Source organism: Cupressus sempervirens, chromosome 9 (assembly GCF_028749045.1).
Source record: "Cupressus sempervirens isolate cs-2001-9-10 chromosome 9, ASM2874904v1, whole genome shotgun sequence".
NCBI lineage: Eukaryota > Viridiplantae > Streptophyta > Pinopsida > Cupressales > Cupressaceae > Cupressus > Cupressus sempervirens.
Genome location: NC_143126.1, coordinates 566,142,787 through 566,167,529, shown reverse-complemented (window position 1 = coordinate 566,167,529; position 24,743 = coordinate 566,142,787). Strand labels below are relative to the sequence as shown.

General features: G+C 36.3%; 1 protein-coding gene across 1 annotated transcript in view; it reads right to left on the bottom strand.

The window, feature by feature from the left end:
- Window positions 1-12,182: 12,182 nt before the first annotated feature.
- The window catches only part of LOC149539919 (glucose-induced degradation-like protein), an 85,306-nt gene continuing 72,745 nt past the window's right edge, over window positions 12,183-24,743 (bottom strand). Inside the window, exons 7-8 of the mRNA XM_089801134.1 lie at window positions 12,855-12,982; window positions 12,183-12,731 (exon numbers count right to left, since the gene is read on the bottom strand). Coding sequence (XP_089657260.1) covers window positions 12,653-12,731; window positions 12,855-12,982 — 207 coding nt within the window. The 3' untranslated portion in view covers window positions 12,183-12,652. The remainder of the gene's footprint in view (window positions 12,732-12,854; window positions 12,983-24,743) is intronic.

Sequence of the window (24,743 nt, the reverse complement as noted above, 5' to 3'; positions counted from 1 at the left end):
TGGTATATGTTAGGATTAATCACAGACATAAATAACAATTACATGCAAATATAACCAATATCAAAAAATAATAAATCACACAGAAGAGAACACAAGACACAAAGATTTATCGCGGTTCACCCAAATCCCTGGGCTACATCCACCAAGAGCAAGTCCAATATTATTATTATCCAGTGCTTAGAATTCACAATCCCTTACAACTTAATACTACCACTAGAAGCAACAATCTCATCATACATTATAAAATCTCTAACCCTAAGTCATTTTATACAAGTTTTTTTCCACTTAAAAAATTAGGGCTAGAATAAGTCATCCAATAGAAAAAACTAACAGCGGACACCTTTTGCAATAGTTAATTCATTTTTGGCTTCAAGGGTGTTGCCCCCAAAAACTCTTATAGGGGCATTGTCTCTTGACCCCACCTTGTATTGCGACAAGGAGCACACCTGGCGCACTACCCCAGGACCTTGCCTTGGGGTGTTGCCCTCAAATCCCCATAGTAATAAAGTGAGAAATTAACGTCTGAATCTGATAAGACTCCACATCACAACAGTATATCTATTTAACAAGAAGACCATTGAGAAATTAGGGACATACATCACTCTCTATAGGAAAAAGAAGATTGAATGTCATTTCAACTAGATGTCCTATCCCATAGATTATAATGCTTCTCATAATATTAAAATTTTCTTTTCTTCTACTTTTAATTAGATTTTGTTGTTTGTCCTCCCATCTTCACATAAGCAATTCAATACGCACAAAATCTTGTTGGGTTTAATCAACTATATGAATCGTGTTATTATTTTGTTTATAAATTTTATTAAAAAATGATTCAAAATCTAGCTCTAGTGCATCAGGATGTTCTATCTAGGAGTAGCATAGAAGATGCAATACAAATAGTGAGTGTAGCAAGAGTTTCAACACCAGTGCCTATTCATGGACGGGTGCATGCTCTGCATCAAAAGAAGCAATTCATTGTTTTCTTGATATTTTAAGGTCATTAGAATCTTTCTTTTTTCAAATTATCATTTATATTCCTTTCTGTCCATATTATTATTTGTTTATTAAATCTCCAATATGATTATTTGTTTGGAGAATAGCATTTTCAAAGTTTAATATGTCGCATTTAATTTTTAAATTTTTTTTTTCAATCTTAACTTTATGGTCTTTCTATTGTATTTAATCTGCCTTTTGCCAAAAAAAATTTAAATTGCAAAGTTTCACCAAAACTCCTTTTTTATGCTTATCATGCTTATTATACTATTTTTTATTGCAAGATTAGATTTATCTATTTAACTTAAATTGGACAATATATGTTATGAGTTTTAAAAAAATTGTTAATGAGTTATACTATGTGGAAGTCGAGTTGTTTTATTTAGGGATTTTAAGAGGAGATTTTTAAGATACAGTAAATAAGATTGATTCTTAATTGTTGAGTCTGATTTTTTTGGGTGAATATGTATTATATTGCATGAATTTACATTTTTTTAAATGGGAGTTGTGAAATCATTATGATTTTAACATTACATGGCCTCTAGATTATAATTGTTTCAACATGGGCTCATAGATTATAGCCATCAATCAAAGAGGAAATTTTGTTACACCCATGATCAAGTTCCTTTACAACCACAAAAAAATCACAAGCAATAATATTTCTTTTGAAAGTAAAATCAATTTGAATAATGTTATTTCAATTCATAAATTATTCTCTAGACATGTTATCTACCCGGTCCACAACTCTGGGATGACTTCAAACCCCAACAACTACAGGACTATCATGATTGGACACACCTTTGCCAAATTCTATGCCACAACACTGAACACTACTCTTACTAGAGAGTTCGACATGAGAGATTGTAGGGCTAGAGGCCAGGCGAGGTTCCTGTGCAGGTTACCAGACCATGGACCACATCATGACCTTGTGGGCTATTATTGAGGAGGCTCAAAATCACTCTACAGAAGTCTACTATTGTTTCATAGACTTTCGTAAAGCCTTTGACACCATCTCGTGGGGGACTCTTTTCTAGTAGCTCAGAGACATCGAGATTTCAGGGATCTTATTGACGACTATTATGAGGTTATATGAGAATGGTGTAGGTAGATTCAAGACCCATGAGGGTTTCTCTACTCCTATCCAGAGCACTATTGGGGTGAAACAAGGCTGCCCTCTTTCCCCCACACTATTTGGCATTTATATTGATGAGCTCAAGACCTTCCTTTGAGTGTCTTCGCTCCCAGGTGATGGTTGCTACTTACACCAAGTATTGATCTCCATTCTCCTATATGCTAACAATGTGGTGCTTTTAGCATCTCCTCCCGAGAGTCTTCAAAGGCTCCTTGATGGCCTGGGCTCCTTCTGTGACTTACAATGGTTGACTGTGAACCTGAGTAAGACTCAGGTTATGGTATTCAACTATTTGAGGAGCTCTGGTCTGCACTTTTATTTTCAGGGACAAGAGATTGAGACTTCCTCTTCTTACACATCTCGGTGTCAAGTTTTTAGGACATCGCTTCAGTATGAGACCAACCATCCAACCTAGAGTTAACAAGGGGATGTGCTCCCTTGCTATGATAGAGAGACAATGCTTCAGAAACCACTTCTAGGAAATGATGTCCAAGTTGTCCCTTCTAGAATCCTTGGTTAGATTGACAATGCTTTATGGTTAAGTGGTTTAGGGACCATCTCTTCTTGACTCTGACTAGGCCTCAATTGACCATGTTCAGACTTTGCTTCTCAAACGCGTTGTCAGATGCCATAGATTCATCCCCCATGAGATTATTTTGGCAGAATTCAGAGCTCATCCTTTCAGACTTAGTGCCATTCTGATCTAGTTTGGTTTTTTCATCATCTTCATGGCTTTACAAACTCAATGGCTGGTCATCACTGATATTCTTACTTGACCTGTTGCTCCTTTGTTGTCATTACTACCTCAGATCCCTCCCCTAGAGGTCGATGCTAGTACACTTAGGTGACCTCTTTGTTGAGCTCTATTGGGATTAATATTGACCAGCTCCCTCCCTTCTAGTTTTCATTGGATGCTCATGCCCATCTCCTCCTATCACCATAGGAGTTGAATGGGCATGTCAGGACAGGTATATATAGACAATACATCACCACAACCTAGAGTAACTTGACTGGGGGGTTAGGTCCTAAGATGGCCTTTTATGCTGAGCACTTCTTGGTTATCATTGATGGGGTTATTACATGACCTAGCTACTTATCATGACATTGGCACCATGCCTTACGCATCTCCCTTGGATCTTTCAAAGTCGGCTCCCACCAGTTACAAATACAAACTCATCATCATATGAGCAGAGAGGATTGGATTTTTCGTTTATGCTCCTTCGCTGAGGTCAAGACAGAGACACATTTCATCTTCCACTGCCCGTCATACGATGAGATCAGAGGAAGGTTCTAATGCCTATTCAAAGAGTGTAGTCCCCTCATAACTTTCTTCATGTATACAAATTAGAGATTCTTGATGTGTTGGCATTAAGTTAGTATTGCCATTAGTGACAACACTTATCCATATCAGTATAGCTACCGAGCTCAGCACTTAATTCTCTACTCTCATCGAGCATTCCAGTGTTAACCAAGCTTTGAAAGAGTTCAGTAGTTTACACCGAGCAGACGATGGCTATCGAGCGAATATAGGCAATATGAAGAGCAGATAGTGGCTACCAAGTGAATACTAGATCAGTAGTGTCTATCGAGCTTCACAATGTCTACCGAGCAGTAAGTTTGTGTCATGCAGATTCTGTGTAAACCGAACATTGGAACAATTAGTGTTTACCAAGTGAAGCAACGTAAACTTAGCATCTACCGAGTAACACTACATTTACCGAGTCACCAGTGGTCACCAAGTTCAGAACTACATCGAGTGATTAGTATGGACCGAGTCTTCACTTCTACCGAGTGCATGATGATGTTGAGTAATGCAGTGAACACCGTGTATCAGAAGGTCACCAAGTCAGTTTAGTGAACCCAAGTTATTTATTATTGGGCCGACTTTGTAATGTATTTGTTCACTTATGTTTTGGCCGAGCTTGCAGTTTTTTAAATTTGAAAGATATATATGTAAGGGGTATTGTAAGATATTAGATGCATGGAAGCAATAGCAAAGTAATGAGAAATATATGAGAAAGATTATCAACAGCAATTCAAAGGATACATCAAGGTCAATACAGAGGTAGAAAAGTTATATCTATCACATAAGGTGATTAGTGCATAAAGGATCTTATCAGCAATCAGTTGTAAGTAGATCCATTGCTTCATCTTAACAGGTGAATCAGTTTTCTAAATCCTCTAACAAGGTAGACTTGACAGTCTTTGTACAAATCTCTTAACCAAGTGCATACTTCATTGTATATTTGTAAATCCTCTAACAAGGTGGACCTAGTAGTCCTTTGTGCTCCTAACAGGGCAGATCACTAGAAGTGGTCAACGTAAGCCTTAACAAGCCAACTTTATGCTGCAGTATTGAAATTTTGTGGGTATCATCCCCACCCTAGTTTTACTTTCTATTTGGAAGGTTTCTGGGTCACCAAAATATTGTGTTCTTTTGTGTGATGAATGTTTTAACTTCCAGTATTAATGCATATAGTAGCATAGATTGGTTTGTGACTAACTCAAAGAAGAATTTAAAGTTACTGATTCACCCCTCCCCTCTCAGCAACTTATCATACATTGAATATTTCCAACACGATACTCTATCTTAGGGAGACCCCCCAGAAGATCACAGATCATCCCCTCATCACCATCTTCTTCTTCTTCCCCTTGTCTCCGACGAGGGGGGTGAAGCAGACCTCCAACACTAGCACTACCCCTGTGGCTGGCCACTCTTGTTCTATGAGACCCTAGACCAGGTTTACTACTCTCACTCCTCAGCGGCACCAGTCCAGCAAGTCACAACAATAGACCAGAGGCCCTTCATACCCACATTCATCTCATTTGGTGTTGGAGTTCTTTTAGTGGAAGAAGGATCCCTAGTTCTTGCCTCCTTGCTAGCGCCTTTGGTGTTTTATTTATTTTGATCTCGCTTGCTCTTTCCTAGACATCGTTTGGTGTCTTGTAGCTCGCTGCTTCCTTGCTTGTATGCTTTCAATCCCATAGACCCTTGCTAGTCTTTTGTTGGACATTAATAGATTTATCTTATCTTATCATATCTTATCTAGTCTAAAACTACCATTATAATTTAAGTTCTTTTTAAAAAAAAACATATCTAATAATATTCTATTTAATCTATTAACTTTTTGTTTTCTCCACTCTCTAGTTAACACTATAATCCTATCTAAACAACAGGTTTCTCTCCCTTAGTTTCAATCTCTTAAGGTTTTCTCACTTTAATCCCTTTGTGAATATTGCTTCAAGTTCTCCCCCCAAGTTGATTTCTATTCAAGTCATTCTTAGCCATATAAAGTGAGGTATATATTCCTAGCTACCTTAGTTTATTAAATTTAATTGATCATGACTTTTCAAAGTGCCTTGCCAATTTGGTAATCATTTATTTTCCATAGATAAGGCTAATGTGTTTTAGATGCAAGGCAACACACTTACAATTACAATACATTGGATTCAAAACATTACGGACTTGTGTTCTTTATTTATGTGGATGACCTGCTAATGTTGCATGGTATAAATTGGTAGACATGGATATAAAACAAAATAGTTAATTTAACTCGTCAAAAGTTGGTCATGTTTATTATAAATGCTAATTGTTATGTTAGTATTCACTAATGCATAAGAGATGCACATATGGATATAATCACAAGGTCTTAGGCTTTGAAATCAAGTTTTCTAAAACCCATGTTCTTAAGCCTCAAGGCAATGTGTGGAAGTTGTGTTAGTGATTAGGTTTTCAGTATTTCATTTAGGCAACCACTCCATTTCTATGTATTTATATTATTTCAGAAGGTGAGGAGATACGCATGTGAGAGATTAAATACTTCAACTTTGATGATAGTATTTGGCATTCATTACTTTTTAACCTTTTAAACTTTGATGGCAACCATAAATCTCTCTTGATGGTATGCAACATGCATAAAACACACAACTAATGTAAATTTTAATTCTTTGTTATATTACCTTTTTTATGCAAGTTTCTTTAATATTATCATTTGAGTTGTTTAATATTGCCCTCACATACATAACACCTCTCAATTGTCACACCTCAGAACATTATCCTTTGGATGCAAATCAATGTAATGATTGTGCTAGGAACACAACAATCTACAACAAGGTAATGGTTAGGCTAATTTTATTATTTTTGTGCAATTAATTTTTTTAAAGGTTTGTCTTTGTATGCATAACATAATTTTTATGAATGTATAGATATGTTATATAAATAATTTATCATTTCAATATGTGAATAGTGATCAAGTTTCATATTTTCTATTAATTCTAGACAGCAAATGAATTGTCATTAAGTTTTATGCAAGCTATATGATGGAATAGTGATACCCATGAAAACTAGCAAGCCTTATTAGAGTAGGAAACTTTTAAAAGTGGATTATGCAAAACATAGCATGGATTAGGAAGAATCAAGCCCTGGGGCAATTTTTCACTAAGCTAGCTATCTCCTCCAAGTTCTTTTGTTCCTTCAAAATTCGGATTAACCAAGCCACTCACTAACCTTAAACTACTTGAGCATGAGTATTGACATTGGACGAATGGCTTAAACATCACACACTAAGCTTCATTCTAACACGAAAAGTGTTCAATAGTCAAAGTTGACTTATTTTTTCTAAGCTTAATTTTCTCATTAGTGTGTGATATTTAAGGATGGCTGATGTTGGAAGATAAATTATTTGACTTAAATCATTCTACTCTTTCACGGTATGTATCTTAGTATCTATTATATGTAAATCTATTGTGTTTTGTATTTAGTGTTCTTTCATGCATTGTGGAACTTTCTTGATTCTATTGGATCTTTTAGATGTTCCAACACAACTAGAAAGTTAGAATCACTTTAAACTTAAAGCATAGCCAATTTATGTTGATTTATCATTCTATTCTTTTACAAAAGTAACTTAGTCCCTATTATATGTAAACATGTTGTGTCTATTGTTTTGACTAGTATTTCATGCATTGTGTAACTTTCTTTATTCTATTGGATCTTTTAGAGGTTCCAGCATAGCTAGAAAGTTATAAAAGCTTTAAGATTAGAATATGATATTTTATGTTGTTGATTCAAGTTTTTGTTCAAGATGTAAAATCTAAGCTAAACAAACCCTTCTTGCTACTCCCCTAAGGCAAGGACAGTAGTTGGACAGTAGTTGCACACACCTCTTATTTTTGTATTGTAAAGATATTCACACGAACCTCACACAAAGAGAAAATTCACTCATCTAAATTGTTTACCCTATAGATTATGAATAAGTTCACTCCATATACAACTTACTTGTATTGATAATTTAATTTAATTTTCTTTTCTATTATTTAACACCAACTATTTTTTAAATTTATATAACACTTCTACAAAACATTTTGAAAAACTAACAAACCAATGAAACATAATATTAATATATATTGTATATAAATAATGGAGTTTGTTTGGAGAAGCCTCTTCCTTCAAATGCTTCAGGATAGTTATAAATCTAGAGCCAAAGCAATTGTAAATTTGCAAGTAAAGAGGCTTTTAAATATGCTTGAATAGTTTGTAGATGAAAACAAAACTCTATTTTAGCTATGGCCCCAATCATATAGATTTTTGTGCGTGTAATTTTAACAGACTTGTTTCCTTAAAACCTATTGCATCAACACCTACTGCAACTAAACATTCTCAGCAACATTGACACCTAAAGCGATCATTGCTTCTACTCCCAACAACAAACCTCCATACGCAAGTCCCACTTCAATATTAAACTATGCTTTTGGTTAAGGAAAACAAGTTTTGAAGGGTGCCTAAAACCCTTTACAAATCTTATGATTTTCAATGAAGCCCAACTTAAAAACAACAAACCTTAGATGAAACAGGTCGCCTAACAAAACAAGGTGACCTAGGTGGCCTCACAGATAACACAGTGCTCTATTATCACCTGCATAGGTTTTAAATGGGATGCCGAAACCCCATGGTTACAAAAGAAGACATTTAATTCCGAACCATGTCAAACTACAAAAAAAAAAAAAAAAAGGCCAAAGAGACCAAGATAACCAAAACAAGAAGGAAGAGCCTCAAAAAAGACCAGGTGAGCAGCTGGAAAAGAAATTCGAGCCTCAAGATTTACTTTTAGATCCCATCTTTTGAGAATGTAAAGACATATCAAATGATGGAAAAGAGGGCTTGACCTTTTTTTGTTTTACTTTTCTCCATCCATCCTCCACCATCCTAGCAGCCTTCTGCCAAGCAAAGTCATCCAAACAACAAGCATCCCCCAAATCCCTACCAGCCAGGGATGAAGTACCAACACCACACGAAAGAGGGGCAACAGATCCCCCGGAGCCAGAGTCACATGAGGATCATCAGACAAATCAGAAATAGCAGCATTCAAAGGAGGGACAACAGTATTGGCCACCACCATAGGGGAAACATTTAAATCATGTGAAGCAACAACATAATCCACCTCAAAAGAATCCTGAGAAGAATCAACCAACCTACCCCCAATAGAGGGAGCTTTTTGAACAGTGTAATGATCATCCAAAACTCCCTTCCACCATGGTGACTTTTTCAATCTAACCTTTCCAGAGGATCATCGAGTTGCAAGGTGGTTGGTCTTTTGGCATTTTTGACATCTAAAAGGAATGCCCTCATAATCAAGAAGTTGAATCCAAGAGCCTTTGGGAGTGGCCAATTTAATCATTTATGGAAGCCCCTTAGAGACATCTATCTCCACAAGAATGCGAGCATACATCGTTCGAAACACATTGGAAGATGCAGAGTCAACCAATAAAAAATCCCTGATGGCCTCCCCCATGGTCTCCAGGACTGAATCCAGTCATAAGTGAAGGGGAAGATTAGGCAACCTTACCCACAGAGGAATCTTGTTAAAGGATTCAATAAACGAATCAAAACCCGCATACCATGGTTTGGCCATCAAGTGAAACCTCTCCTCCCAAGAGAAACCACGTCAAAGGATGGCATTTCGATCCTCCTTAGAAGCAAATTTCACAATGAAAAAACCCTTTGCCACAGGAAAAATCTGGACAATATTTGAAACTATAGGCTCCCAAAATTTGGAAATCCAGGCATGCAAATCTAATAAAGGACCAAAAACCCCTAAAACAAAAAATGGTAGCAGTAGAGGAGAAGTCCTCCGCTTGAGTAGAAATCTCATCAACCATATCAAACTATAGATTGATCAGAATAGGGTTATTTACTGTAGCAGATACAACAGCACGAGGCCCTGGACGCACAGCTTGACCACCAAGACTAGCCTCATAAGCGGCCACATCAGCATAGGAAATGGCTTAACCACCCACAATTTCGAGGGAACGAATATCCCCACCAGGATCTGGAGAAGCCCTAGCCCAAAAAGCAACAGAAGCTAGAATAGGACTGGAAGCCAGAGTGGCCGCCATAAATATTAAACTTTGTTATGTTGTGCACAAGAGTATGTTTGAATGGTGTATGAATATGCTTTGCCATGGTTTCTGGAATGTAGTTTAGGAGATGCATTTTTAGCAAGGACTTTTTGTTATGGTTTTTAGTTCCTGTTAGGGAGTATAGCAAGGGCATTGTTACTAGTTTTGACATGAAGCCATTCAATTTATGGTCTTATGAAGATATTTGATTTATTCAATGTCTTTCTCTATAATTCAAACATTTGAAAGTAGTGTTTTGTTTTTATTTCTTATTAGTTTTTAAAAATTGTGTCATTGTGCATGTAGGGGAGTTACCTTGCGCTTCAAGATTACATTACAATATAGCCAAATAAACATGGCACATTTATCCCTCATACAATAGGGCATTATTTTATCAATCACTTTTTCAATTCCTACTGTCGTAACCTTGAAAGGCACGACATTTGTTGTTCTCAAAATAGGGATTTTGGGCTTTCTTAGATTTTTTTCTTTAAATTTTATTAATGAGGTGGTTGTTTTAGCTCTTAAGCTCTTGCTACTTGAATTTTCAACTTAATCCATATAATCATTAACATAACAAAAGTGATGGTTTTCAAGTCCTGATATTTTTGTTATTTCTTATTTCACCTGTCTGATATGCTTCAGGACAGACTAATTGTTTTAACACCCAAACAAAACCCTTTTTAATGGTCTCTAAAAAATTCATATTTGATGTCAATTTCATTGCCACTTTTAATACCTTTTTGAGTTTTATATATTGCACTCTACCTAGTAGAAGGATGCTAAGGTTCAAAGGCTTGTATCGTCCAACTTAGCCACACACTAGTGAATTACCCAACATGTCAACAACTATATAGTTCCATACAAATAATTCTAATGGTTGAGTGCACATCTCGACTAGCATGCAAGAGGTGCTTGCTTGTCCTTGAGCCTTCAAAATATAACTAAACAACTATTGAAAAGTTTCATGTCTTTGTAACTATACAAATGTTCCTTGTCTAACTCTTCATCATTAGTCTCCATGACAACAAAACAATTTTCTTTTATCTTCTATTGTCAAACATTTGGGATTTCATTTTGGTAGTTAAAATAGAAATTGTAAGCTATTTACTCGTAACTTTAAAAGGCAAAATATTTTCATTTTTATATATAGAGAAAAAAACTCATTTATTTCACTCCACATCATTATCTTTCCTGTTTATTGTACTTTTATTAAATTTTTTTCAAGAAAAAATTACTATCTTTTAAACCATTCATACCTGTGCAATTGCATTTTAAAAAAAGTTTCTGTCTACAAGCAGAATTACATCTTTCTATATTAAAACTATTGATTATATTGACAAATTTATATGTAGAACTCAAATGGCAATCAATCTAAAATTTACATAAATATTTTACCTTATAACATGTGGAGCATTGATCCATAATATTAGTGGATAATACATGGAGCATTAATTCATAATATATGCTTTTGAATCTTCAAATCTTCAAATTAGTTAACTATTAAATCTTTAATATTATATTTATTTTTTAATAGTTGTAGAAAGTTTTACACAAAAAAAATTCTATTACTAAACGGTTGGTTGTAGAGGGAAATATGCATTACTATTATGCTTTGACTATTGAGCAAATCTGTTTTACAATTTAGACAAAAGGCCAGCTCCACCAGAGCTCTTGCTATTATTATTATTGTAATAATGTTCTTCAAATCTTGTGCAATTCATTAATATGTCTATAGTGACATACCTATTTATTAAATAATGTTTTGTACATTTAGTACAAATGATAATGACGTTATTAATTTTGTTATAAAAAAAATATTTCTAGACCAATTAAACCAAACAAAAATGAGATTTATACAATCACGAGAAATTAAAAATAGATATGATTGATTATTTAAGGATCTAATAGAATCTTGCCTTTGGTAGGAACTAATAAAAGTAATGTCGTGATAAAGTTGGGGTCCCATGGAGGGGGGGCTTCCATCAAAATAGTGCAAATAGCTGTTCAGAATTTTTGGAATGTTTAAAGATGGGTGGTCTCGTGTTGTAGCTTAAAAATTTCAGCTTCTGAAATTTTGGAAGTTGGGGAGATATAAATCTTTTTAACTATTAAAAAGAGTCAACTTTGTTTTCCTTCTAAATTTTAGTTTTTTGGTAGTTAAAAATGAGCAATCATTGACATGTGGCAGAACATTTCCCCATGTTAGTGGAGCTATTTCCAGTCCCACCCCTTTGTCTGATCAAATTAAAAAGGCTAAAAAACAGGGGCTCCTATTTTGGAGGAAATGATTCTAAATAATCCTTTCACCCTCCAAAATATTCTCATAAGACCTCTCTTCCCTAAAAAATAGAGCTCAAGCTCCCCTCATAAGCCCCCCCACCTAAGTTAGCACGGTCTACCCTGGACAAAATCCTCTCAACACTTTGAATACTGGTAAATAAGATTTCCATGAAAAATCAGAAAATACAACAATCTGTTATAACCCATAACAAATAGCCAAGTTGCAAGCATGGTGTAAGAAACACAATAATCAGACACAATCCCCAGCCCTTTACTTTATCCTTGGGACTTTTAGCTATCCTGCATTTTCCACAAGTTTTTGCACGCAGTCCAAGATACTGAGATGTCACCGACATACTAAAAACACAAAAACAATCCAGAGTCTGAAGAGACCATTTGATCCATCCCCAAGTCTTTAATATGTCAGGAATGTCCCCAGGGGACCCAGAGGGCTAGGAACATTGCCTATGGAATACTGAAGAACAGTCCATCTAGTTATGATAGGCATGCCAAAAACTTTAAAACAAGCTCCAGTTTTTATCAATCAATGGCATTAAATTTCAGACTGGAGCAAAACATTGTGTTGGCTCCTCAAAATTCTGACCATGCAAGATATCTCTAACATGAAGACCTTCAGCAACAAAATAGCTGTTTGGAAATGAAAGATTCAGCAACCATGTTACAAGTCAGGTCAGCCATGATATGAAGCAGTCTGTATATATGCATTCATGCTACCTGCTTTTCAAGTATTGAGACTAGTGTACAAATTGATTCTTAGTTTTTTCCTTCATAAGATTAATTACAAATTTTATTGTATATATTAAAAACACCAAATAAGTTACACATCTTTTATTGAAACTCGTATGAAGCAAAACTGTAACCAGCTCGACCTTCATTTGTTGCCTTTAGCTCCAACTTCTGGAATGGACTGAAATTTTAGCAGTCAATGTGCTAGCTCAGTGTTTCTCAAAAGACAGGACTATTGAATGTGACTAAATGGTAGCCAAGCAATGATTTAATCATAAAATGAAGCCATGAAAGAGTTACGTACCTGCTGTTTGGATCATAGTAGAAACCATTAACCGAGCCATCACTACGAGAAAAACATACATAATAGAATCCTGCAATAGTGAGGCCACAATCTGTACCAACATTGACAAAGAACTTCTCTTTCCATCGCTGTCAACCATAAACTATGAGTCACTCACCAAAACAATTTTATAGAGAGATAATCACCTAGTAGGCAAGAAAACTTTTGCATCTACTTTTTCAATTTGAAGTGTCCAATCATTGTTGAATTGAAAATTAGATCATCACATGCAGATGTCATATCTGTTGCATTTACTTTTTGCTTATAAAAATATAGTTGCCAAAAATGTAAATTATCAAAAAAATACTCTCCCTCGTTATGCTCCAGCACTTGCCACTGGAGCGATCTCAAAGACGCACATAATACTTCCAAATATGAAATACTAAATAATTTCATAGTGAAAAGCTCTCAATTTGGCATGCCACACCAAGCATAATTTATTTTCCCTTAAACTAAAAAGAGGGGGTGAAAGTTTATTCAAACACTAAAGAGATGCAAGGACGAGAGGGCAGAAAGCTCCTCAAAAAGAGCAATTCAGAGCCCTGCCACTATCCACTAGATGAGTTAACATAAGATATATCTAGCAGCAATTGCCTCCTATCCACCATACTCCAGGTCCACTATACTTGGCCAAGACAGTCTCCTGAATAGAACAAATAATTTTCCACCACAGGGATTGAACCAACACCACAGCACCCTAAAAATCCTACAATTCCTCTTCAACCAAATATACCAAATCATAAAAATAGGTCCTAGAGCTTAGACAACCTAAAGAAAAAAGTTTCTAATGGAAGCTTACCCAGCAGGTCCAAAACTCCTCCAAAGGGCAGGCATACCAACACTCCTGACCCCAAATACCCCACAAAAATTGCTACATCTCCTTGGCAAAGGAACACTAAAAGAAAAAATGAGAATAAAACTCCACACTATTACAGCTCAAGATGCATACCAAGGGCCGTTGGAAGCCCCACTTGCACAAATTACCTAAGTTGCCGATTCGGATTCGGGGTTCGAGTTCATGGGTTCGGGCAAATTTTTTTTTCACAATATGAACAATTGTTGCTTGATCATAGATCAATGCCAAATGCCAAAGGGTTTCGGGTCCCTTCAAAACCTGTTTTTACCTAAATCTAAAAACATTAAATACTCGCTCACTAATCTATCTTCATGATTGTAAAGAAAATTATACATTGAATTACTAAATTGCAAAACATAGACCAGTTCATCAAATAATACATTGAATTACTAAATTGCAAAACAAAGACTAGCTCACCAAATAATAAAGTTTGAAACATGATGATAGATGACAAATGTTTAGTAGTTTATCAATAATCATAGTGTGAAATGCCCTTCAAGGGTCAAATGGATCATCATAAAATAAGGGATCAATGGCTTCATCCCTAACTGCAACTATATCTAGATCTTCATCATTGGAACCCAAACTGGTTCCACTAGTCCCATATGCTGCTATATCATCGTCGTCCTCCTTGACATAAGGGATTAGATGAGTGAAATGTTTTTTTATTAGGTTCCTTTGAGAGTTACACAAGAAAACAATTAAAAAAACACTCTTTAAAGTTGTTTTAGCCCCGGGTTCACTGTGGGTTCGTCTGGGTTCGCTTCGTCTGGGTTCGCTCGAGCAAGGACTCAGACGAATCCACAGTCAAAACTAAGGACCCTGCCCGGACCCGCAGTGAACCCAGGGACGAATCCGGACCCATGTGGACCTGGACCCGAATCTGAGCAGCAGGGGACGAATCCGGCAAAATTGAAAATTACCCAAGTAAGACATTAAAATTACCCAAGTAAGACATTGGTTTTGAACCACCAATCATAAGAAAAAATTGCATTGGGGCTAAGAAAACTAGTTCCATGCCTATTTCCAACAAAACGCTTCAATACCCTCAAACAATTGTTTGTCAAGTTCCTAGTACCCTGCAAAAATTGAGTACTTATCAGATGAGTCACTACCCCAAGCCAAAACATCCCACTCAACCAAGAATTGCACACCCGAGAATTTAAGTCAGCTCATTCCTTACTTCCTTCAAGCCACCTGGCAGACATCCACCAAAGTCCTTCCAACAAAAACCCACAGCCAAGCCTAAATTCCAACCAGTCTTATTATGCACAACCTTATGCCAACCTACTGCTATAAAATTATCACAAAGAGGTTGCAAGTGTGGATACATGGAAAGGTGATGCAGAAGCCTCTTGGATTTGGAGAAATCTTGCATCAACCAAAAATATTTTGTGTTCATTTTTCCAGTTTTCCAGAGATTGTTTCAGCAATCCTTGACATTTGCAATGTGCTGAGTATGATCTAGACCTAGTTTGGTTCCTATTCCTAGGATCGCAACTCGTTTGGTTCTTTGTTGCTCACGTTGTGATTTGTTCTCTCTGTGGTAGCGTGTTCTTGTCAGTTTGCATGACCATTGGTGGATCTCGATCTTGTGATGGAAATCTACAATCGAGAATCTTCGGTGGTGTATTCGGCAATTATATTGGATTGTGTGTGGACCTAAATCTAGAACTGCGAGCTTTCAAACGTGTTATGTCACTTGTTCCTTATGATTTGGGACTAGACTTATTTGTTGTAATATGTTTCTTGCTTTTGGGAAACGTTTTGGATCTTGAGGTCGACCTGTACGTCAATATGCCTATATTTTGTAACATAATGTAGCTCGAGAGGTATCAGTTAGTGATTAGACAGATTTGAGTCTTTAGAATTAGATCTAAGGTTTCTGGCCAAAGATTATAAGCAAACAAGCATGTATAAATCTGGCATGTAAGAAGGCCAATTTTCAAACCTTTGTACATCTGATTTACTATGAATGAACGTTAGTCGTGCTTGGTTCTCTCCATATTCTTGTTGTTTTCGCTGTGTTTACTCTTGCTGCATGGTCAGACTGATCTCCTTGAGGTTTCTCCAATCGGGGACTGTGTCAAGTGGTGTCAAAGCAAAGGTTGAGTTCCTTGTGAACTTGTGAATCCAAAGTTGCGAAGCCCCAACTGATTTTGGTTGTAGGGTGGTAGAGTTGAGAACTGACCTACAATTGCAGAGGGTCGCAAGGATGGTTCAAGGAAGGAGAAATACAGATCTAGAGTTGAAGTAATAGAAACTGCCCGAAGAAGAGGAAGACCTTTAAAGATGTGAGTGATGAGGAAACTGAGGAAGGTATTGCAGGAGATGCAAAACCTGCAATTCTACAAGGAGATGAGAGATTTATAAGAGACCTGAGTTAATGCGAGACCACACTTCAGCTTACCAGATTATGTTGTAAGCTAGATTCAAATGGATTGTTTGATTGGATTACTGAGATTGAAAAGCATTTCAAGTATGAAAGTAAAAATGTAGCTAAGAAGGTGAAAATTGCTAGTACTAAATTGAAAGGACAAGCATCATTGTAGTGGGAACATTTGCAAACAAACAGACAAATGAGAGGAAAATAAAACATTAAGTCTTGGGATAAAATAGTGAATAGATTAAGCTCTTGCCTAGTGACTACCAAGTTAGTTTGTTAAGGAGGATGCACTATTTATAGCAAAAGGACTCTTCTATAAGGGAGTATACAAAAGAATTCTATTGGTTGGATATCAGATCTAGACATATGGATGATGAAGTGTAAAGAATTGCAAGGTATCTTAATGGCTTGAGGACATCTATTCAGGATGAGATTAGTTTGGTTAAGATGGAAGTATTGAGGAAGCTTATTAGTTTACCCTAAAGGATGAGGAGAAATTGAAGAAAACACAAGAACCTAGACAAAGAGGAAGAGGTGGCAGATTTCAAAAAGGTAAGACAGTTATCAGAGAAGGGAGATCTTATTGAGATCCGATTTAAGACAAATCAAAATGAAAAGAAGAGAATGCATACTGAGGAAGAGGTGATTATCCTAGAGGTAACAATTATAAAAGAGAGGATAGGAGTTTGTTCAAAAGCAATTGTTTCAAATGTGGAGGACATAGAGAATTTGAATGTACACATGGAAATTCAAGCAAGAAGACTGGTAGCAACAGAAATACATTTATGGAAAAAGAATCACCTGAATCTTTGAATCAACCGGAAGATGGAAAAGATCAGATGATTAGAAAAGCCCTATATAATAAGGAACCTAATCAAGAATCAGTACTGAGGAAAAATTTGTTCAAAACCATATGTAAAGTTGCTGTAAAATGTTGCAAGGTCATCATTGATAGTGGAAGTTCAAATAATCTAGCATCCAAAGAATTGGTTACTAAGTTGAAGTTACCAAGGATAAAGCATTAGAAGCCACCTTGAATTGCATGGATTAGGGAAGATCATAAGGCACTAGTAAGTGAGCAATGTCTTGTGAAATTTAAGATTGGATCTTATCATGATGAAGTCTTTGTGATATCGTGCTGATGGATTGTTGTCATATCTTATTTGGTAGACATTGGTAGCATGATAGACAAGCTGATAGATTGAATGGATATACTATAGTGGTGAATGGGGTGAATCAATTATTATTACCTTTCGTAGGAGGTCCGAGGAGTGATAATGCACCACAGTGAGGATATGTTTGGTTGAAGATAGGAAATTCTAGGATGGTATGAAGAAGGAAACTAGGTGTTATGCATTGATTCCAAAGAAACCTGATTTGGGTATGACAAAGGGACATCCTAAGGAAAGAACAAAGTTATCGACAAGATTTGAAGACATCATCTCAGATAATGTGTCAAATGGATTACTGCCTATTATAAGTATTAGTCATTGTATGGATCTAGTTCTGGGAGCAAATTTACCAGCCAATGCACCACACCGGATGCCAATGGCAGAGAATGAAGAATTGGATAAACATGTGCAAAATTGTTAAGGAAAGGTCTAATCAGAGAAAGTTTGAGTCCTTGTGCAGTACGTGCAGTATTGGCACCTAAGAAGAATGAAGAATGGTAAATGTATACTTATTTCAAAGCTATCAATAAGAGCACAATGAGATCTAGATTTCATTTGCCTAGGATAGATGACATAATGGATTGTTTGAGCGGAGCAAAGTATTTTACCAAGATTGAATTGAAGAGTGGTTATAATCATATCAAAATTAGAGAGAGATGAGTGGAATACTACATTTAATACTAACGAAGGTTTTTATTTATGATTGGTTGTCTTTTGGTTTAACTAAAGCCACTAGTACTTTCATAAGATTGATGAACAAGGTATTAAAGAAATTCTAGAGTAAATTTATAATTGTGTACCTAGATGATATTATGGTTTTTAGTAAGAATAAGCATGAACATTTGTTGCATCTGAGACAAGTATTACAGAGATTGAAGGAAGAGAAGTTGTTGATCAATATAAAGAAATGTCAGTTTATGAGGGAGGACATAGTGTATCTAGAATTGTGAGTTTAGTTGAAGGTTTGAAGATGGACCCTGAAAAGTTTTAAGTAATTTTGGAATGGCCTACACCAAAGAATGTTGGAGAAGTTTGAACATTTCATAGATTTTCTAGTTTCTACCGTAAGTTTATTAGAGATTTTAGTTTAGTTTGTAACCCTATGGAGATTGTGAGAGGTGATTGAAAGAATTTCAAATGGACGCATGGAACGCACCAAAATTTTGAGTTATTGAAGCAAAAAGTTGTTGAACAATCAGTTTTGGTGTTACCAAATTTCAATAAAATATTTCAAGCGGATTGTGATGCAAGTGGAAATGCAATTGGAATTGTGTTAAGCCAAGAAGGTAGACCTGTTGCTTTTGACAGTGAAAAGTTGAATGATGTCAAGAGAAGATATTCAATTTATGATCAAGAGTTCTATGCCATATTTCAAGCTTTGAAGAAGTGGAGACATAACTTGTTTCCAGAGGAATTTGTCTTGTGTATTGGTCACAAAGCATTCAATATTTGAGTAATCAAAGGAAGTTAAATCAAAGAAATGTGATATAGGTTAAGTTCTTACAAGACAGTAAGTTTGGTAAGTGAAAGATATTATTAGCCAAAAATTTGTAAGGATGTGAGGAGATTCTTTCAAAGTTGCAGAATTTGTCAAGTTGCTAAAGGTAGTAGTCAAAATATGAGATTGTATACACCACTGCCTATACCTAGTAAACCTTGGGTAGATATTAGCATGGATTTTCTTTTGGGATTACAAAAGACATAGAAGTAATGATTCTATATTTGTGGCGATAGATAGATTCTCTGAAATGTCACATTTCATTCCTTGTAAGAAGACAATTGATGCAATACATTTAACAATTGTTGAAAATAGAGTCCAAAATTCCATGAAAATAACTAGACATAAGAAAGAGACAAAAACTAAAATAAAGAACACCAAAAATATCCTCAGAAAACCATTTGAGAATGAAGGGAAAAACCCAGCCACACAACACGAAATATCTTTATTGATAATAAAATTTTCAAGTGTACAATGCTTATCGCATGATGTGAATATATAACACTAGAAAAGACTCCTCATATTCTAACCGAAGGTCTCTTGGGTTTCTCATAACTCCTATAATTAAATAAGACTCTTCGAATATTCATGCCTCAATGCATGTGAATGACACATGTCATTTACATTTATAATATTACAAATTAAACTTTAAGTGTCCTTTTTTGCTGAAGATGACAATAATAGTAATAACGTTCATATTTCCAGAGATAAAGATCTCTATCGCAGCTACTATCTTCAACACTCCCTCTTAGCCAGAGAGAGATCTTTAGCTGAACAATCACACAAGACTGCAACCAAAATGTTAATGATGAAATTTTATCCCATATATCCTATTAGAATCATGAAAAACTATACCAATCAAATTATTCATGGAATCGCTCAACATGAAACCTTATATCATTTAATCACATTCATGGAATCACTCAACATGAAAAGATTTGCAAGACTCACAGCTAAGCCTTTGCTCACGGACTCTCTCAACGTGAACTGTCATGGAATCTCTCAACATGACATCAACTCCCATCACGAAATCTCTCAACGTGATGACATCATGGACTCTCTCAACATGATGTTCACTATCGCATAGTGAAAGAGTTGTCATAGCTGATCTTACAATCTCATTTATTCACACAAGAATAGAAACATGCATAAGACAAGACTTAGTTCCATTTAAGTCTCAAATTTTACAGATATCACAAATATCACAATCATAAATGAGAATAAAGGGGATTCCATAGACACTACCTCTTAACTATGAAGCCTCCCTCTGAAGCACAAGCTCCCTCCGAGCTTTGTATCTGAATGTAATAATATATATTTGAAAATATCTCCATCTCAACCTATTGTTTTTTTTCTTGTTGCATTCTGCAACAATGAGAGATAAAAGATCAATCACTATTTATAATCAACATAAACACTGAATGGTAATCATTCTAGTTTTTGACTATAATAGAACTTTAAAATTATAGCAATTCATGTAATACTTATCTCTGCAACCTGTACCCATACAGAGTTTATACACATCAAGATCAAGTTCACTCATTATCATAGCCCTTTTGCTCCTTTCGTTCTAAATCTCTACTGTTGAGAATAAGCCGATACAAGACTCTTTCTCACTTTTACTTTTGAACAATATAAAAATTGCTCCTCTAACCAAACTACATGCTCTATTTGATTCAGATATCTAGTTCTCAGAAACTACTTTATAGAAACCTGCTTAACGTTTCTTCCAAATTTTCTCCCATATTCCCTCCATTGTGCTTTTCAAGAAAAAGATTCACACTAACAACAACTGCAACAATTATTTTAAGAGTCGATCTGTTACAAACCCTAGAAGCATTACAACACCCAATATTATGTTCTTTAGTATCCTCGCCTTTGGCTACCCCATCGCTAGAAAGCTCTTATGGAAAACATCCTCCCTTTCAACGGATCACCTGCTGAGACTTCCATGATTTTTCTCCAAAAAATTAAGTGCCTGAACTGCAGTCACAACAAAATCTAAAAGCCCTTGCTCGATAAAAATGAAAGTTGTTCTTAAACACGGGACATACATCCACATTCACAAGAAACACTCACTGATAATGATGCCTGATAAATGTTAATAACGTACAACGCACAAGATGCGAAAGAAAAAATCACTAGAAAAGAATGAGAAAGAAAGAATATTTCATGCAATAAACATGAACTGGCGTCGTGCAATAACCATGAACTGGCATTGTGCAAATGGTTTCTTTACTCCTTTGAATAAGACACCTCAGAATACACCTTAGACACACGTTGTGAACAGAAAAGAGTTCTCAAGCTATTGACGGGTGTGTTAAACATTAAATATTCAATCTGCGCTGGCATTACAAAATCTCTGCCTTATTGAGGAATACTTGTCGCCTGAAAAGATTTTCGTAGACATGAATATCATTGCCATAGATAGAAAAATGACTTAGATCTATAACCGTAGAAGCCAAGCTTTCCTAGAAACATGCAAACATTGAGAGATTCCATGATGCTTTGCTCAAAACTCATGCCAAAACATGTTGCAATGAATACGCTAGTTAAAAAACAAGAAAACAAGAATATATTTATGCCAACAAATCATGCATACTATAACCTATGCTCCACGAGGACGCGTCCTCTGCCTCTGTACCCTAGTACCCGTACTAGGTACGAAACGAGGATGCAGGTACGGATTTTGTACCCTGCGATGTCCCTTTTTGAGTGAAAAGGGGACGGTCCCCGAAAGAACGCCAACATTTTTTTTATAGGAAACTTGGGTACGGATTTTTGTATCGGGGATGGTGTTCCCGTCCCTCGCTGGTAGCCTTTTGCCCATGCCGTCCCCTATTTTCCAGCCGGCTGCCAGTGAGTTAAAAAAAAATTAGTCTTTTCTATTCCCCCCGAGGTCCACATGGATGTTAACCCTAATGTGTCTTCTTAAATAGTTAAAGTTGGAGTTCATTGCTCATTTGGAGTTATTTGCAAGTTGGGAAGAGGAAGAAGAAAACATTCAACAACAACAAAAGAGGAGTGTGTTTTGAAGGTGGAAGAGGAGATTTTGCCTTCGATTCAAACTTCATTGTTGTTTGTTGTCATTTTCATTTTTTTCAATGATATAGAGAGGGCATGTTAATGGAACATTGAATTTTATTTTATTTTCTATAACTTGCAGCAATATACTATAAATCATTGTAAAATCCAAAGGCAAAAACATGAGCAGCAATGAGAGTGAGGGAAGTAGTGAGAGCATGGAAGTTGCCATGCAAGAAACTCAAGGGTCACAATTACAAAGACCAAGAGAAAGACCTAGGGCAGCCATTGATGAGCCTAATGTAGATGTCCCTATGGAAGATGCAATGCCTAATCCATTTGAGTGTCCTTCCAAAGCCCTAAAACAATATTCCAAAGGCCCATTCAACCCTAAGAAACCTCTCCTACAATTTGCCACAAAAGTAGACAAAAATAAAAAGAAAAATTTGGGGGGTAGTAGGGAATGGGAGTGTCATATATGTAAGAAGCATTATTGTGGGAGTTACACAAGAGTGTATTGCCATCTTTTATGGATAGGTGGGCAAGGGGTGAAAGGTTGCAAAAAAATTACGGAGGAAGAAAAACTTGAGGCCAATAGGTTGTATGTGGAGGGGGAGTTATTGAAATCCGGGGGTCCTACGAGTAGCACACCCACACCCTCATTGACTCCCACTAGCACTGCTAGTAAAGGGAAGGGTAAGGCCAAGACTAAGAGAAATACCAATGTGGCTGATTTATTTAACATACAAGCAAAAGAGAGAGCTGAAGAGTCCATTGGCAGATTTCTTGTTGCTCATGGCATACCATACCATGTTTCTCGTTCCTCATTCTATAAACAAATGTGCAAAGATATTTATGCTGCTGGTCCCTCATTTGTACCACCAGGAGAGACTAAATTACGCACCACTATCCTTGATAAAGAGTACTCAAAAGTAAACATTTTGATGGACGATATGAGGCAAACATGGATGAGTGATGGATGTTCTATTATCATGGATGGTTGGACCAATATCAAACATCAGCCACTCATCAATCTTATTGTCACTAGTATAGCAAGGGCCTATTTTCTTAGAGCCGTTGATTGTTCGGGAAAAAAGAAGGATGCATCCTTCCAATTTCAGATTTTGAAGGATGCTATAGAAGAGGTAGGGGCTTCAAATGTTGTGCAAGTAGTCACTGATTCAGCCCAGGTGTGTAAATCAGCTAGATTGATAGTAGAGAGCACCTATAGACACATTTTTTGGACCCTATGTTGTGTACATGCATTGAATAACACCTTGAAAGATTTTGGGAAAATTGATTAGATAAAGATTATGGTGTCTGAGGCTAGAGACGTGCAAATGTTTATTTGCAATCATCACACATCTCTTGCATTATTTAGGACATTTTCCAAAAAAGAATTCCTCAAGCCTGTGGAGACTCGATATGCTAGCTACTTCATTTTGTTGGAAAGAATGCTTGAGGTCCAAAAGACCTTACAATCCATGGTGGTCAATGCAGAGTGGAATAGATGGCATGAATCAAACACCCCAGATGGAAGACTTGTCCAACAAAGAATCCTGGATGAGAATTGGTGGACCACAATGAGGTAAGAAACTTAAGAATTGGTGGACATCATAATTGTTATTATTGCTGATTTAATAAAAAAAACATTTATGATTTAAGCACTTGCTGATTTTTTTAACATATGATGTTTCTCACTTGCAATTTTCTTTCATTTGCAGATACATTTGCTCCTTCATTGACCCTATTGTGCAGGCCATTAGATATGCTGATACTAACTCTCCTAGCCTTGGAGAGATTTATGAGACCTTTGATAGCATGCTTGGGCAGATCAAACAAGTTGTTAAAGATAAAGAACCTACTTTGGAGTTCTATGAGGAGCATCTTAAGCCCATTGTAATGAAAATGTGGAACACTATGAACACCCCACTTCATATGGCAGCCTATGCAGTCAATCCAAAATGGTATGCACCAAGGCTTGGGAGAGTGCCTCCATCTAATGATGAGGAGGTGAGTTTAATTTATTAAAGAATTCTGATTTTATAATACGTTTTTAAAAATTTTATTTTATTTGTAAAGTTTATAAACTCTAAGTTCTCACTTCTTAATTTTTGTTTGTTCAATATAGGTGAAGGAGGCTTCTTCAAGGCCCTTTCAAAAATGTAGTGTAGAGGATGCTGCAAAAATTCGAGGGCAATGGCTTGACTTTGCTAGTCTTTGTGGTCCAACATTTGGTAGACCAGAGGCAAGGACTGATAGAGCTACATTAGCTCAAAAGGACCCGATTGGATGGTGGACATGGCATGGTAGAGACGCACCTGAGCTGAAAACACTTGCCACCCGTCTTCTCTCACAGGTTGCAAGTTCCTCTGCTGCAGGGAGGAATTGGTCTACATATAGCTTCATTCAATCGGTCAAGAGGAACAACCTTACCTCTAGACGATCGGAGAAGCTTGTGGCTGTTCATAGTGTATTGCGACTACAGGAGCGACAGAGTCTTGAGTATTGACAAACTCCAGCACTACGTTGGGATGTTAATCCTGCGGATGCATTGCAGATTGATGAGGATAACACACCCCCAGGGCTGCTTGGTGTTCCATTGGATGAGGACCCTCTGCCTACCCCTACCAGTGATTCAGAGGATGAGATTGATGATGATCTTGATTTAGATAGAGATTTAGATTCCTAGAGGACAGCCATATATTTGGCTTTTCGATTTTCAGATACTCAGATACATTATTGCTTTTGATTATTATGGAGTTAGACATCTCATTTACACTCTTAGTATTCGCTTTCATTATGTCATTTTGATTTTCATTTCATGCATGATGATGATAGATTGATACTTGGAGCCTTTGGGCATTTTTGCTAATTGTATGCGATATTCGGATGTATCATCATATCATATTCT